The sequence below is a fragment of the Oryx dammah genome, unplaced genomic scaffold, assembly GCF_014754425.2.
Source record: "Oryx dammah isolate SB20612 unplaced genomic scaffold, SCBI_Odam_1.1 HiC_scaffold_3, whole genome shotgun sequence".
Taxonomy (NCBI): Eukaryota; Metazoa; Chordata; class Mammalia; order Artiodactyla; family Bovidae; genus Oryx; species Oryx dammah.
This window is the reverse complement of record NW_024070187.1, coordinates 82,595,866-82,609,430: the sequence shown is the minus strand read 5'-3', so window position 1 is coordinate 82,609,430 and position 13,565 is coordinate 82,595,866. Positions and strand designations below refer to the sequence as shown.

Genomic DNA, 13,565 nt, shown 5'->3' with positions numbered 1-13,565 from the left:
TAGCTATTATTATATTAGTTATAATTCTTGCTAAATGCCCCTCATTCTTGACTTCTTTTTATTTCCTTTACTTTCCTCTCTGTTGTGCCCAATGTAACTTATTTTATTTTATTCTTGTAAGTATACTTATTCTTGTTTTCTGACTAAGGTAAGGCATAAAAATAAGGAAATGAATTTTTTTCCAGTTATTCCTGTATTGATATGGTTGAGGGTAAGTCTGGGTTGATCTATTTATCTTCAATGAACAAAAAACAATTAAAAATAGAAGCGGAGGTATAAGGGAAGGGGGACAAAATTTTTAAATTACACAGAATCTTTTTCTGATAAATTATCTAAAGCTAAAGGAGGAAGCAACAGAGGAAGAAATGGTGCAGTTAGATAAAGTATCATAAGCTTATCTACTGATTAGAAGAAAGGAGTCTATCTTTTGTTTTCAATTGTAGTATTGAAAGACCCTTAGTGGCCATCTGTCTAATCTAGCTGCCCTCTGATGCTTGAATCTCCCCCAGCGTATTCCTCCATGCAGCCATCCAGCCTGTGTTGGAACATCTTGAACAACATGAAACTTACATCCTCTGCAGCTCTGCCTGTGGCAAGGTTTTTCTTGTATTAAGCTAGTTTTTCCCTAGACAACTTCCATCCATGGGAACTAGTCCCTCTCCCCTGGAATAACACTAAACAGATTCAGTGACTCTTTCACATGACCCCTGACAGTCTTTCAAATATTTAAAGGCAGCTTTAAATTCTTCCCTTCTTCTTGTTCAATCACTCAGTTGTGTCTGACTGTGACCCCATGGACAAGCCAGGCTTCCCTGTCCTTCACCATTTCCTGAAGTTTGCTCAAACTCATGTCAATTGAGTCGATGATGCCATCCAACTATCTCATCCTCTATTGCCCCCTTCTCCTCCTGCCTTTAACCTTTCCCAGCATCAGGATGTTTTCTACTGAGTCAGCTCTTTGTATCAGGTGGTCAAAGTATTGGAGCTTCAGCTTCAGCATCAGTCCTTCCAATGAATATTCAGGACTGATTTCCTTTAGGATTGACTAGTTTATCTCTTTGCTGTCCAAAGGACTCTCCAGAGTCTTCTCCAACATCACAGTTTGAAGGCATCAGTTATTTGGCACTCAGCCTTTTTTACTGTCAAACTCACATCTGTACATGACTACTGGAAAAACCATAGTGTTCACTATATGGACCTTTGTCAGCAAAATAATGTCTCTGCTTTTTAATACACTTTCTAGATTTGCCATTGCTTTTATTCCCTTCTTACAGGCTAAGTATCTACAGATCTCATTTGTTCTATCTCTGTGCTTTCTCCTAAACTATCACTGAAAAAATTCCCCAAAAGTCTGCATCCTCTTTTAACAAGTGATTCCACAGAATTTCATTATTCCACAGTCTCTTCATGGGTCATGGTTAAGAATGCTGGCTCAAGAACAAGATCTGGGTTATACTCCTTTCATTTAGCTTTCTGATCATGTATAAATTTTTTAATCTTAAATTTGACAATTCTCATCTAGAAAGTTGGGATTAAAATAGTACCTACTCTGCAGGGTGGTTGTGAAAATTAAGTGAGACAATACATGTAAAATGCTTAAATGCTTACTGTATGCCAGCTACACTCGAGTCTTTAGACTCTCTTTAGTCCTTTTATTTACTATTGCATTTAATTTGGGCGGGGGTGGGGGGACTTTATGAGATGGGCTACTGTTTCCATCCTAATTTTGATTTGAAACTGATTATGTTGGAGATCTTTCATTTGCTCCTCTAGAGTCATTTTTATTCCTTCACCATCTAACACTGTGCACCAGGAGCAGGAACTCTCTGGACAAGATGAAGGGCTTCCTTCACCTCTGACTTCTGTTGGGCTGGAACACTGGTGAACACTGGCAGGAGATCAAAGGAACAAGGAGAGTGAGATCGGATGTTTATTACTCTGTACAACTGCTTCCTCTGTCAAAGATCACATTCTTTTCAAGGCAGTCTTCCGCTCTCTCAGTACTCTCCTCTTTCCTCTCCTCATGGGTGTGGTAATGGGGCACTGTTACAGAGCCTCAGGTTCTGTACTATCCTTTGTGGTTTTCCTACTTCCTGTCCACTACTTTGAATATAGTATCTTCATTAAACTGTCTTTGAATTACCTAATATGAGAGGTCATCTGTTTCCTACCAGTACCCTATCTGATACACTGAGACACAGAGGGGTTAGGTAAATAGCCCAAGATCCCAAAATGGCACTATGAACAGGAGCAGGGCTGGGACAAAACCCCGGTAGTCTACCTAAAGACCATATCCCAATCACTAAGTTGTATCTCTGTTGCCATGGAGTAAGTAAATAGTAACTATTAACTCTCTCACATACATGTATTGTACAAGGTTTAGGCCAAGGTCTTTTATTTTCACTGACATCAGTGGGAATTTGAAGACAAGACAGAGAAATTAATTTTGTTAAAATTTATTTTATGGTATTTGAAAACACTTTTATATAAATCTTATCTCTATCCAGAAATCTGGTAAAAGATGACCATTTTAAGTTTGTTTTCTGTTTGTTTTTTTAAGTGACTTCTTGTTAGCTTACTATTATTAATGGTGCTGAAATGCCTGCAGGTAAGATACATCACACAGATTCTTCTGTATCTTTCATTCAATCTAGTTATGTGATAACCATGTTCTAGAAGTGTGGGCTACTGTATCCATGGTCTAAAATATTTATATTGTTATTGGATTATAAAATCTCATAAGCATAGCATTCCAAGGTAGGCATGCATTTGCTACTAAATGCTCCATTTTATTTGTGGAAAAAATGAAATGCACCATTTTCAATTTTTTGTGGATAAATTGAAATATAAATCAATTATTTAGAATTAATACAAATAAATAATCTCAGAATTTCTTTATTGTTATCCTCATGACTGAGCTCTTCAAAGTCCTGTCTCATAAGGTTTGTTTGTGTCTTTCTAGAAAATTTAAATTGTGACATACTCTATGTTACCAGGCTTTGGGATCATCTAGTTCCCTTTAGATTATAAATACATGCTACAGCAAGACCAAAAGTAGGGGAAATTAAAGCCATCACTTGGTAGTAGGCAATTTGAATCCAGATGTTTAGCTAAAATTTTCACTTCTCAACTAAGTTTTTGTTATCAGGCTCAGAAAGAAAAGAATGCAAAGTTAAAAACATGAGTTAATACCTTCTGAGTTGCCCAGGAAGTTTTTACCATGGATCACAGATATAAATGTTCTTATTTCAATTGGTTATATTAGCACATCTTTACTTTCAGAAGGCAGAAAATGAATAACAGACAAGAATGAATCATAGAATACTATATGAAAAGTATTTATTGGAAAAAAAATTGAATCAGCTGAACATGTCTACTTACTGTTGTACTTTTTTTGTCAGTGTAAAAGAAAAGTGTAGTTCCTCTCAACTCTGTCCAGTAATGCTTATACTCCTGGAGGAAAGAAATTGTAACCATTATTTCATTATGTATACTCAACTATTTTCCTGTTGATATTTCCCTTTGTAACTTTCTTAATTTCTGTGTGATATATGGTTCTTCTTTATCCTGAGATAAATAACCTACTTCTATGGCTTAATTTTACATTTAATTCCTCCAATAAATCCTTTACAAATTTTAGTATGTGGCATGTAGTAGAAATGTAATTTGATTTGTATTTAAATATGTTATTTTCCAAAACTTTCCTCATTGATTCAAGACTCAACTTTCTGTGCAGTTTCAATGAAAGCTTACACCTGTAATCAAGGGATCAGGTTAGAACAAAGCATTTAATGTCTACCTTCCAAGACAGTTGAAAGGATTGAACAAATTAAAACACATAGATCACTTAGCATAGTACATGGCTCATAGTTTAGGTTCAATAAATAGAATATATTTATATAGATCAACGAAATACGAGCAATTGATAATGATAAAAATAACACAATCAAAGCTGAAATTTGAATTCACATTTATGTGCTTAACATTTCATAATTAACATATTCACTTTATTGTGAGTTCTATAGGAAAAAATTTTTTTTTAAGTTTAAAATATTTAAGTAGTCTAGTAAGGCTCTTGACCAAGTGAAAGGCTATTTAGATAAGAACTTAACATTCTATGAAGAGTGGCTGTATTACAAAAGAATGGCAAGCGTGGTAGTTGGGGGGGAGTGGTTAAAGAATTTTTTAAAAAAATCCTAAACACGTACTTACCTTTATACCCAGCTCTTTGCAAAAATATGTTTTGAAAAATACCAGTTAGTTTTATGAACATGTTGATCTTTCCTTCCTTTAGGGTTTACTAAGCTGGGTTTTCAGATGTTAGATTATCTTGACTTATATGGAGGATCAACGTAACAAAATCAAATGAGGAATTTTTTTCTTTTGCTTATAAATGTGAAGACACTCTTACGTGTTATGGTATTTTGTATCTTGTTAATAATGACATAGCATTTGCCTTTTTCTGATCAGCAAAACGTTGGTCACTTCTTCAGAATTTATATACTTAATTTTCTCAAATAATGGGGACACTATAACCCATCTTGCTTTAATTTTCCTTGGCTCACAGAAAGCTCAAGATTAAATTGATTCTGAATTACAGCAATCACCTTTCTCATGGTCTTAATAGAACTATTTTCTCACTTTGTCTTTATGGCTGATAAGGTGCTATATTAGCTTTTCCTGTATATCAAGCCACCCTAAAACTTAGTGGACTAAAACAGCAAGCATTTTCTCTCTCTCCTCATCCTGTGGCTGCCTGATGATACTTTGGGTCCAGGTATACTTGGCTATGACTTAATGGTCTAGGATGCCCTCATTCACTTGCTTGGAGGTCTTGGCTGGGACTGTAAAATGACTGAGTATGTTAGTATAAGAAATATAGTTAGTCTTTGTTCCCGAGTTCCTGGTATAGAGATCCTAAAACACTTGGAATTTCCTAATAGAAGTATTTTTGTTACTCCTAATGAACCCCTTTACATCGTATCAGAATTTTTACTAATGTGGTAATTTAGGATGGGACCCCTAGATAGCTTCAGGATGGGTCTAGTCACCAAAAGAACAAATAATTAGAGGGTTAGAGCTTTAAGCCCCACCTACCAACCTCCAAGAAGGAAGAGGTTAAGCTTTATAAAAACTCTTGAACGACGAGATTTAATAAGCTTCCATATACCAGAGGGGTGGTATACCTCATCTGCACAGAGACAGTAACACGCATGCTTTGGATCCTTCCAGACCTCGACCTCTTCATCTAGATGTTCATTTGTTTCCCTTTTCAGTAAATGTAAGCAGTGTTTTCCTGAATTCTGTGAGCCATTCTAGTAAATTGTCAAATCTTGGGAAAGGGTCCTGGGAACCCTGATTTATAGCCAGTCAGTGAGAAGGACAGGAGATCTGGGACTTGTGGCTAGTGGTTGAAGTAGGAGATAGTTTTGTGGGACTCAGCTGTTAATTAAGCTGTAGGGTCTTCACTAAATTTGAGTAGGTAATTAGTATCAGAATTGAACTGAATTGTTGAACACCCAGTTGATATCCAAGAGAATCAAGAATTGGTTTGGGGGGCTAGAAACCACCCCACTGAAACAACTGGAATCACACTCCATGCAGTCTCATCTTCCAGTCAGCAAGCAACTTAGACTTGTTCCCATGCTGGCAGAAGGAATGCCCAGGGACAAGAGAGGGCAAAACCCAAAGTGCAAGTACTGCCTGATTCTCTGCTTTTGTCACATTTATCAAAGCATGACCCAATCTAGATTCAAGGGGCAGGAAAATAGACTCAGTCTCTTTATGGAAGGAGCAGAAAAGTCACATTTCCAAAGGGAGCGTATACAGTGAGGAATGAACAAACTGATGGTAGTCCTGCAGCAACCTACATCGGGGCAGAGATAGAACTTGGAGCACAGTTTCTCTGTCCAAGTCTTGTGCTCTTTCTTCTTCATCCTACCTCTCAACACAGAGTGGGCTATAACATAATGTAATGAACTTGCTGGTGCTTCCTGAATCAATAACTGATGACCAAAGAAAAGAACAATTCCAAAGGGCATAGGATTGACGTTATCAGCCAATAGATGGTCCCCAAAGGAGCAATTGTAAAACTGCGCAAAGAGATTTTTCCTCTTGTCTGAAATCCAGATGCCAATGTATACCTGACACATCTTGGAGTCAAGCAGTTTAATAAGGCAACAGAATAAACCTTAATTTCAGCCCCCATCAGAAGTCTTTTATTTCCTTATTTTCACATAGGATAAAAAAAAAAGTTAAAGGCATTGAAGTAACCCTTTGCCTGGTGTCTCTGCTGCTTTCATTCGCTCTCCAGTCTATCCTGCATGGTACTGCTAGAATTACTCCTCTGCAGAGAGTAGGACTGAGTATCTAAGAGGTAAGTCTGGGAGACAGGGTCCTCAGCTCAGTCCCTTGCTGTCATCTCTTAACTCAGCCTACCACACAGAGAGGATGTTCTGCTCTGTTCCTGCCATGTGGCAGAGGGTCTCCAAGAGGGATAGGCAGAGGTTCATTCCGTGGTGGGGGAACTAATAGCTCATATGCAGCAACTAAGAGTTTGTACACTTCAACTAAAAAAAAATCCCGTATGCCGAAGGAAGATTGACGATCCCACGTGCTGCAACTAAGACCCAAGACAGCCAAATCAATTTTAAAAAAAATCCTAAAGACTACTTAAATCTGGGGTAAAGTGTCAACACAGTTTTAGCTTTGAGTCGAATCCATATATTGATAGAATTTATTAATAAGAGTAACAATCTTTCCACATGGTAATTTGCATGGGTGTGTAACAGTGGTGGCATCTAAAAATCTCTAAAATAGATCTCTTTCTATGGGATTCTGTACAAGAAGAAGATATTTTGTAAACTAGAATAATGAAATTCATTGTAATTCCTATATGAAATCATGCTTTCATACGGTCTTAAGTAAAGAGATAGAAAACTGCATTGAGAAATTTGGTTTCAAACGTTGCTAACCTATACTGTCTACGATCAGCCCAGTGTTCGGTAAACACTGTGAAAGTATATTGTCACTCTGTTGAAAGAGTACTTGAATTTTCTCAGAATTGACTTGAGATTAAATAATAAAACAATTCAGTTTTATTGTGGAGCTTTAAAAAAAATCATCTCTCTCTAAGGCTTTTACATTCTGCTCTAATAGGAAATCTCTTAATGCAAGAGCAAGTCAAGGATACATGATATTTTGGAACTATGATGGGGGTGAGGAAGTAGGGAGGAGTTTGGAATATAGGCATATTGGTTAGAGAATTGAATCAGAGGTTGTGTAGTTTTACCGAAGTATGGCGTCTAATATCAAGGCCAAACCCGATTTTATGATTCCTGGAGGAAAAGAAAACAAGAGAAAAGCCTGTATCAAAGTCTACCACTCTGTTAATCTTCTTAATTAGCCTCACCAGTATTAACCTACCATAAGATAGAAAAACTAAAATCAGTAACAGCAGTCAAAGTTTATTGCATTCCCTCTATATATACATGCATACATGCATCTATGCTTCTGAGAAAAATTATAGAGGTGTTCAGTTATGATAGAATGGTATGAATTGCAGAGTTAATGAAGGAAACATGGGAGCATTACTGATAAATAAACATATAGATTTTTAGAAAGGATAAAGGAGGGTTTATTAAATGAGGGAAGAAGCAAGAACAAAAGACACTGAGTTGAGAAAAAGGCAGCCAGGAGGAAAAGGAAGATTATAAATATCAGTGGGTCTGTGAACACCAACCACAGCCACAAACCTAAGAATACTTCTAATTTACATTCGGTATGCAGAGAACTGCAGGTCATAGTCTTGATTTAGTTTCTGAGAAGTGCTCCTGGAAACTAGTATAATTTAAGTCATCTATAAATATCAATTGTAATGACCAACATATAGGTATATATTTATATCTACAGAGATAACATAAATATTGTAACAATTAAATTTGAAGGACCTGTTTTTGAATTAAATACATTTAATACAAGATGTCTTATTTTTAAGCAGTCACTTGTGTTCAGTTGCTGAAGTAAGAAAAGATACTGAAATGGGCCTTTTGAATTTATCACTAGCTTCATTATCATTAGATGACCTTGTATTTAGAGTCTAAGGTGACTATTATTTTCATTCATTAAACAAGTGTTTTTGAAAGTCTACTGAGCTTACTGTTGAGCTCAGTGTGATGAAGAATCTAGTGATTAGACATCCCCAATCTTGAAAAACCCAATAAATGGAATTTTTTTTGAAAGGCAGCATGATGTCAAGTGCTTTGCAATAAAATCCCAGCTGGGCTCTTTATGGCGAGGCCCTTTGAACACAAACTCTGTGAGCAACAATTCACCCATCTTGAAGTGGATAAAATTATTTCTACCCAGAAGAATTACTATAAGGACCAGAGAGACAAGACATTAAGAGCCTAACATATCTCCCATGTCAACACCTCAAGAAAATATACTCATATAGTCCATTTGATCATCACAGCAACCCATTCAGTTATACAAGAGAGTAATTGTCCATTTTACAAAACAGGAAACAGATGAAAAGATATCATCTGCAGTCCATGGGGTTGCTGGGAGTCAGACACGACTGAGTGACTTCACTTTCACTTTTCACTTTCATGCATTGGAGAAGGAAATGGTAACCCACTCCAGTGTTCTTGCCTGGAGGATCCCAGGGACGGGGGAGCCTGGTGGGCTGCCATCTGTGGGTTCGCACAGAGTCAGACACGACTGAAGCGACTTAGCAGCAGCAGCAGCAATGGCTTTTATTATCTAATATATCTAATCATCCAGAATTCTAGTGTTGTGGGTTAAGTAAATTTTCCCACATTGTCACCATAAAAATTATGTACTTTTATGGGTTCTTGACCTCGGATCCATGGAACTCTTGGAATTGTGGTTAAAATGGTATATGTTGGCACATTTTCTTAAGGGCAAATCTCCTTAATTCTTAAAAGTGCTCCTGTCAAAGAAGACCTTCTATATACCTTTGGTTCACCTCCCTTTCAAAAATTCTTTGGCACTTTGCTGCCACTTGTTTAGAAATCCCAATATTCTCATTAACTTTCTATCAATGCTTCTGTTTTCAAGCAATCTAATTATCACCATGGCCCTCCTTTGAGCGGGATTAAAAACTGATTTTCGTATGTTAATAAGAATGTGATAATAAAATAGAAGGAGAATGAATCTAATCTCTAGTATGAGGCAAGTGTTTTATATTTGTTATCCCTTTAATCCTTGAAACCACCTTGTTAGTAGACATTACTGTCGTTCTCTTGCTCTCTTCTCTCTGATGTATAAGTAAAAGATACTTTACTATGAATTCAAGTGGAAGCATAAGTTAATTTCCTCCAAAACATTTACACCTATAGTTTATTCTTTCCATTTCAAAGTATGCTTTCTAAGAAAAGTTAGACTGGCATTCAGGTAAGTGAAGTGAGTCATCACTTCTGACTAACCTAACCCTCACAAAGGTAGGGGTTTTGTATTTTATTCATATTCTCTGAAACTGAGTGTGATGTTTGGTGCATAGGAAACACAAAATAAACACTACTTAAATGAATGAATTGATTAAGCACTGACTGTATCCCAGGCTTTATACCTTGAGAGGTAAGTCATATTCTCTCCATTTTATAGTTGAGGAAATTTAGTCTCAAGGAAATTGAGTAATGTGTATAAAATCACAGAATATAAGTGCCAAAACCATTAGGTAAAGACATGTTTTACTGACACTCTAAAATCCTTGTTTTTTCTACTATCCAGACCAATGGAATGCCCTTTTTAAACACTAAAGGGAACCCAGTACCAGAAACAGTCATTACAGTCTTTGGAAAAATTTCAATAAATAGACAAGTTTAAATTACAGTCTAAAAATTTCTTTTTCCCAACTCCCCTTTCCTGGCATGTAACTGAACAGATATTACTAATTCATGTTAACACCCATAACAAAATACAAATTACCATGTCTTTCCTCTCCAATATTAAATGATCTGATTATATATACAAGAAATATGATTGTGCTGCTACAGATATTTTTACATACACAAATTTTCTGTAAGCATTAATAAATCCTCAGAAAATATATTTTTATTATTAAACATTTCTTAAGGCATTTCTCAAAAACCTAATTTTTTTCTAGCTTCAGTTAATGTTAACATTTCATAAAATTTGACCTAAGTTAATTATTTCTTTTTTCTTTAGTCACAGACACTTCTGTGTTTATGTCTTATTCATTTCAAATTATCCACAATTAGTATTTCAAAAGCACTGATCTTAATTATGTTTTCATTTTTATGTTTAAAAAAATACAGAGTGCTTTGTGAATTTTGTTAGAGTGAATGTATTTATGTAGCTTAGTATACACCTACCCATAGAGCACCCTAAGTATCATCTTTTAAAATCACTATCTTGAGAGCGTCTTAGAACAAATAACTAACTATACAGAATCTTAAACATTGTCAAGTTTATCATTGTCCCAATTTTTTCAAAAGTTTATCATAAAAAATAATTTGATCATTATTTAAAAACTTCAATCAAACAGGATAGGAGCAGAAGTTTTAATTTCAGGAATAGTATAATTTTATCTTAATAGTACATGTCATCATGGAAGCATGGTAGTACATGCATAGAAAATATATATTAAACATTTTATCTTCTAAGCTAAACTTTTCTGTGATGTTTAAATACATTTTTTGGAAATTTAGGAATTTTTTTTACATTAGTGACTTAACATTAGAATCTTATATTATTATACATAATACTCATATATATACACATATGAGTTCAAGCCGAATGTTGTATTTAAATTATGCAAATTGGGATCATATTTCTTAGGAAAGAAGGTTCAATTTTAGCAGAAACAAGAAGGCCTTTGTTTCATCGTGTCACCATAAAATACATTTTATATTAAGACAGAAGCTTCTAGTTTAATATGATCATCTGTGGACTTACCTGGTATTCTGACCGCTTAACTAATAATAAACCTTCAAAGTACAAGGGTAGAGCAGTAATCTTTGACCTTTCTTGGAAGATCCTGCGAGGAGCTGGTTTCGGGGGCTTCTTAGCCATCATACCCTCTCGTTGGTGTGTGGTTTGTTTCAACTTTATCCAGTTTCAGACAAAATGAGATCTCCCTTGTGTGAGAGGAAAGGGCAACTGTTCAAAGAGGAAGTCCCAGCTAAGAGTTTAAACCACCAATAGGACACACATGCACACTTTTTTTTTCTTTACTTTTTGTGAGGCAAGAAAGAACAGGCATAGACCAACTTTGATAGGGTCATCTCTCAGGAAACTATATGTGTTTAGAATTACAATAGCAAAATAAACAGAAAAGTAATATCACCAGAGGATGAAAAGAACAGATGTGGAGATTATGGACTTTCTGGGAGACATCAAGGTCATGTTTGTTTTCCCACCTTTTTTGTTTGTTGCTGCCCGTTTTTATCTGAGAAGACATGACTTGAATTAGTTCCACTTCATTAAAAATTACTTAATAGGATAACTGTATTAATACTATTTCTGTTTTAGGTACAGCTGGTCTTCTATCCAGATTCTACATGGATTGAATTGACTATACATAGAAAATTTTAGAAAAAAAATTCAGAAACTTCCAAAAGGCAAAACTTGAATTTCCCATGTTTTGAAAACTTTTCATATATTGTATTAAGTATAATAAATAACTGAGATGATATAAAGTATACAAGAGGATTTTGTAGGTTATATGCAAATGCTCTGCTATTTTATATAAGAAACTCGAGCATTCAAGGATTCAGTTGCGTCCGACTCTGTACAACCCCATGGACTATAGCCGACCAGGTTCTTGCCATGCCCTTCTCCAGGGGATCTTCCTGACCCAGGGATGGAACCCGCATCTCTTAAGTTCCTGCATAGCCAGTCAGATTCCTTACCACTACTGCCACCTGGGAAGCCCCGGCTTCTTTCTGCTGCTGCTGCTGCTAAGTCGCTTCAGTTGTGTCCGACTCTGTGTGACCCCATAGACAGTAGCCCTCCAGGCTCCCCCATCCCTGGGATTCTCCAGGCAAGAACACTGGAGTGGGTTGCCATTTCCTTCTCCAATGCATGAAAGTGAAAAGTGAAAGTGAAGTCACAGTCGTGTCTGACTTTTAGTGACCCCATGGACTGCAGCCTACCAGGCTCCTCCATCCATGGGATTTGCCAGGCAAGAGTACTGGAGTGGGTTGGCTTCTTTCTAGCATCCTCCTGTTTTCCACTCTTTGCCCCTCTGATCCATTTAAAATGTAGTATAAGCCAGTCATTTCCCTATTTCAAACATTTTATGAATTCTCAGTCCTTCAGATTCATTCTTCTATCTTTTTCATCAGCAGTAAATATTAATTGAGCACCAACAAAATGCTCAAACATCACAAGATCATTCCTAACCCTTTTAAATCTACTCCTTAAAAATACTCTCTCTTCTAGTAAATTTGCTTACTCCCAGTTGTCTTAATACTCATGGTCTTTCCCACCTCCTCATACCTTTCCAATCACTGTACACTTTGCTTTGGTGCCCTTCTGCCCTCTTGTTAATACAACTCCCTACTTGTCCTTGAAGACCCATACTGAGTATATCTTTGTTGTGAAGATCTTCTGAATCCTTCCGCATCCTCAAAAGGAACATTTGTCTCTCTCATCCTGCATTTCCATAGCATTTTATGAATTTTTTATTATAGTATTTGTTCCACTGTATTTTAGTTACTCATATAGCCTCTGTATGAACAGGAAACTGAATTTTTCAAATACAGGGATTGTTTTGAAGTCACGGTCAATAAGAAGTATTATAGATTGTGGTAACCATAACCATTTATTAAATTTTTCCAGCTGAAAAAATTGTTGTGATTCTAGTTCTTAGCCCCCACTGTGACAGGAATTTCTTTTTTTCTGATATGTGTGAACATTGGTTGATGTATGATTGTTTTGTTGCCCTGTATAACAATCATGGACTTCCCAGGTGGCAGATTTGGTAAAGAATCTGCCTGCCAATGCAGGAGATGCAAGAAACACAGGTTCAATCCCTGAGTTGGGAAGATCCCCTGGAGTAAGAAATGGCAACTCACTCTAGTATTCTTGCCTGGAAAATTCCATGGAGCCTGGCAGGCTACAGTCAATGGGGTCACAAAGAGTTGAACACAACTGATCAATTGAGCACATGCACAAACATACCAATTATATTTTTATAAAATTCTTGAAAATATTCAAAATCTAACTAGTATAGTCATCATCAGCATCTTCATCACAGGAATTTGTTTTAGATCAGGATATATGAAAAATATAACTTAACAGCTTTGAGTGAACTTTATGGATCAACTCATATAAAACCAATATTTTAATATTCTTTGTTATCTATAAGTCATCTATGTTATACAATTAAAGTGAATGGATGCACATTTTTACAATATTTAAGGGTCTCTAAATACTTTATTATCCAATTTATTGAAATTGATTTAGTCAGTAAATCTGAATAGAGGTCTCCAATCCCTCTCTGCTGCTGCTGCTAAGTCACTTCAGTCATGTCCGACTCTGTGTGACCCCATAGACAGCAGCCCACCAGGCTCCCC

General features: G+C 36.2%; 1 protein-coding gene across 1 annotated transcript in view; it reads right to left on the bottom strand.

Annotated features, from left to right (window-relative positions):
- The window catches only part of STAP1 (signal transducing adaptor family member 1), a 28,643-nt gene extending 17,540 nt beyond the window's left edge, over window positions 1–11,103 (bottom strand). Inside the window, exons 1-2 of the mRNA XM_040238294.1 lie at window positions 10,942–11,103; window positions 3,382–3,453 (exon numbers count right to left, since the gene is read on the bottom strand). Coding sequence (XP_040094228.1) covers window positions 3,382–3,453; window positions 10,942–11,061 — 192 coding nt within the window. The 5' untranslated portion in view covers window positions 11,062–11,103. The remainder of the gene's footprint in view (window positions 1–3,381; window positions 3,454–10,941) is intronic.
- Between the last annotated feature and the right edge of the window lie 2,462 nt (window positions 11,104–13,565).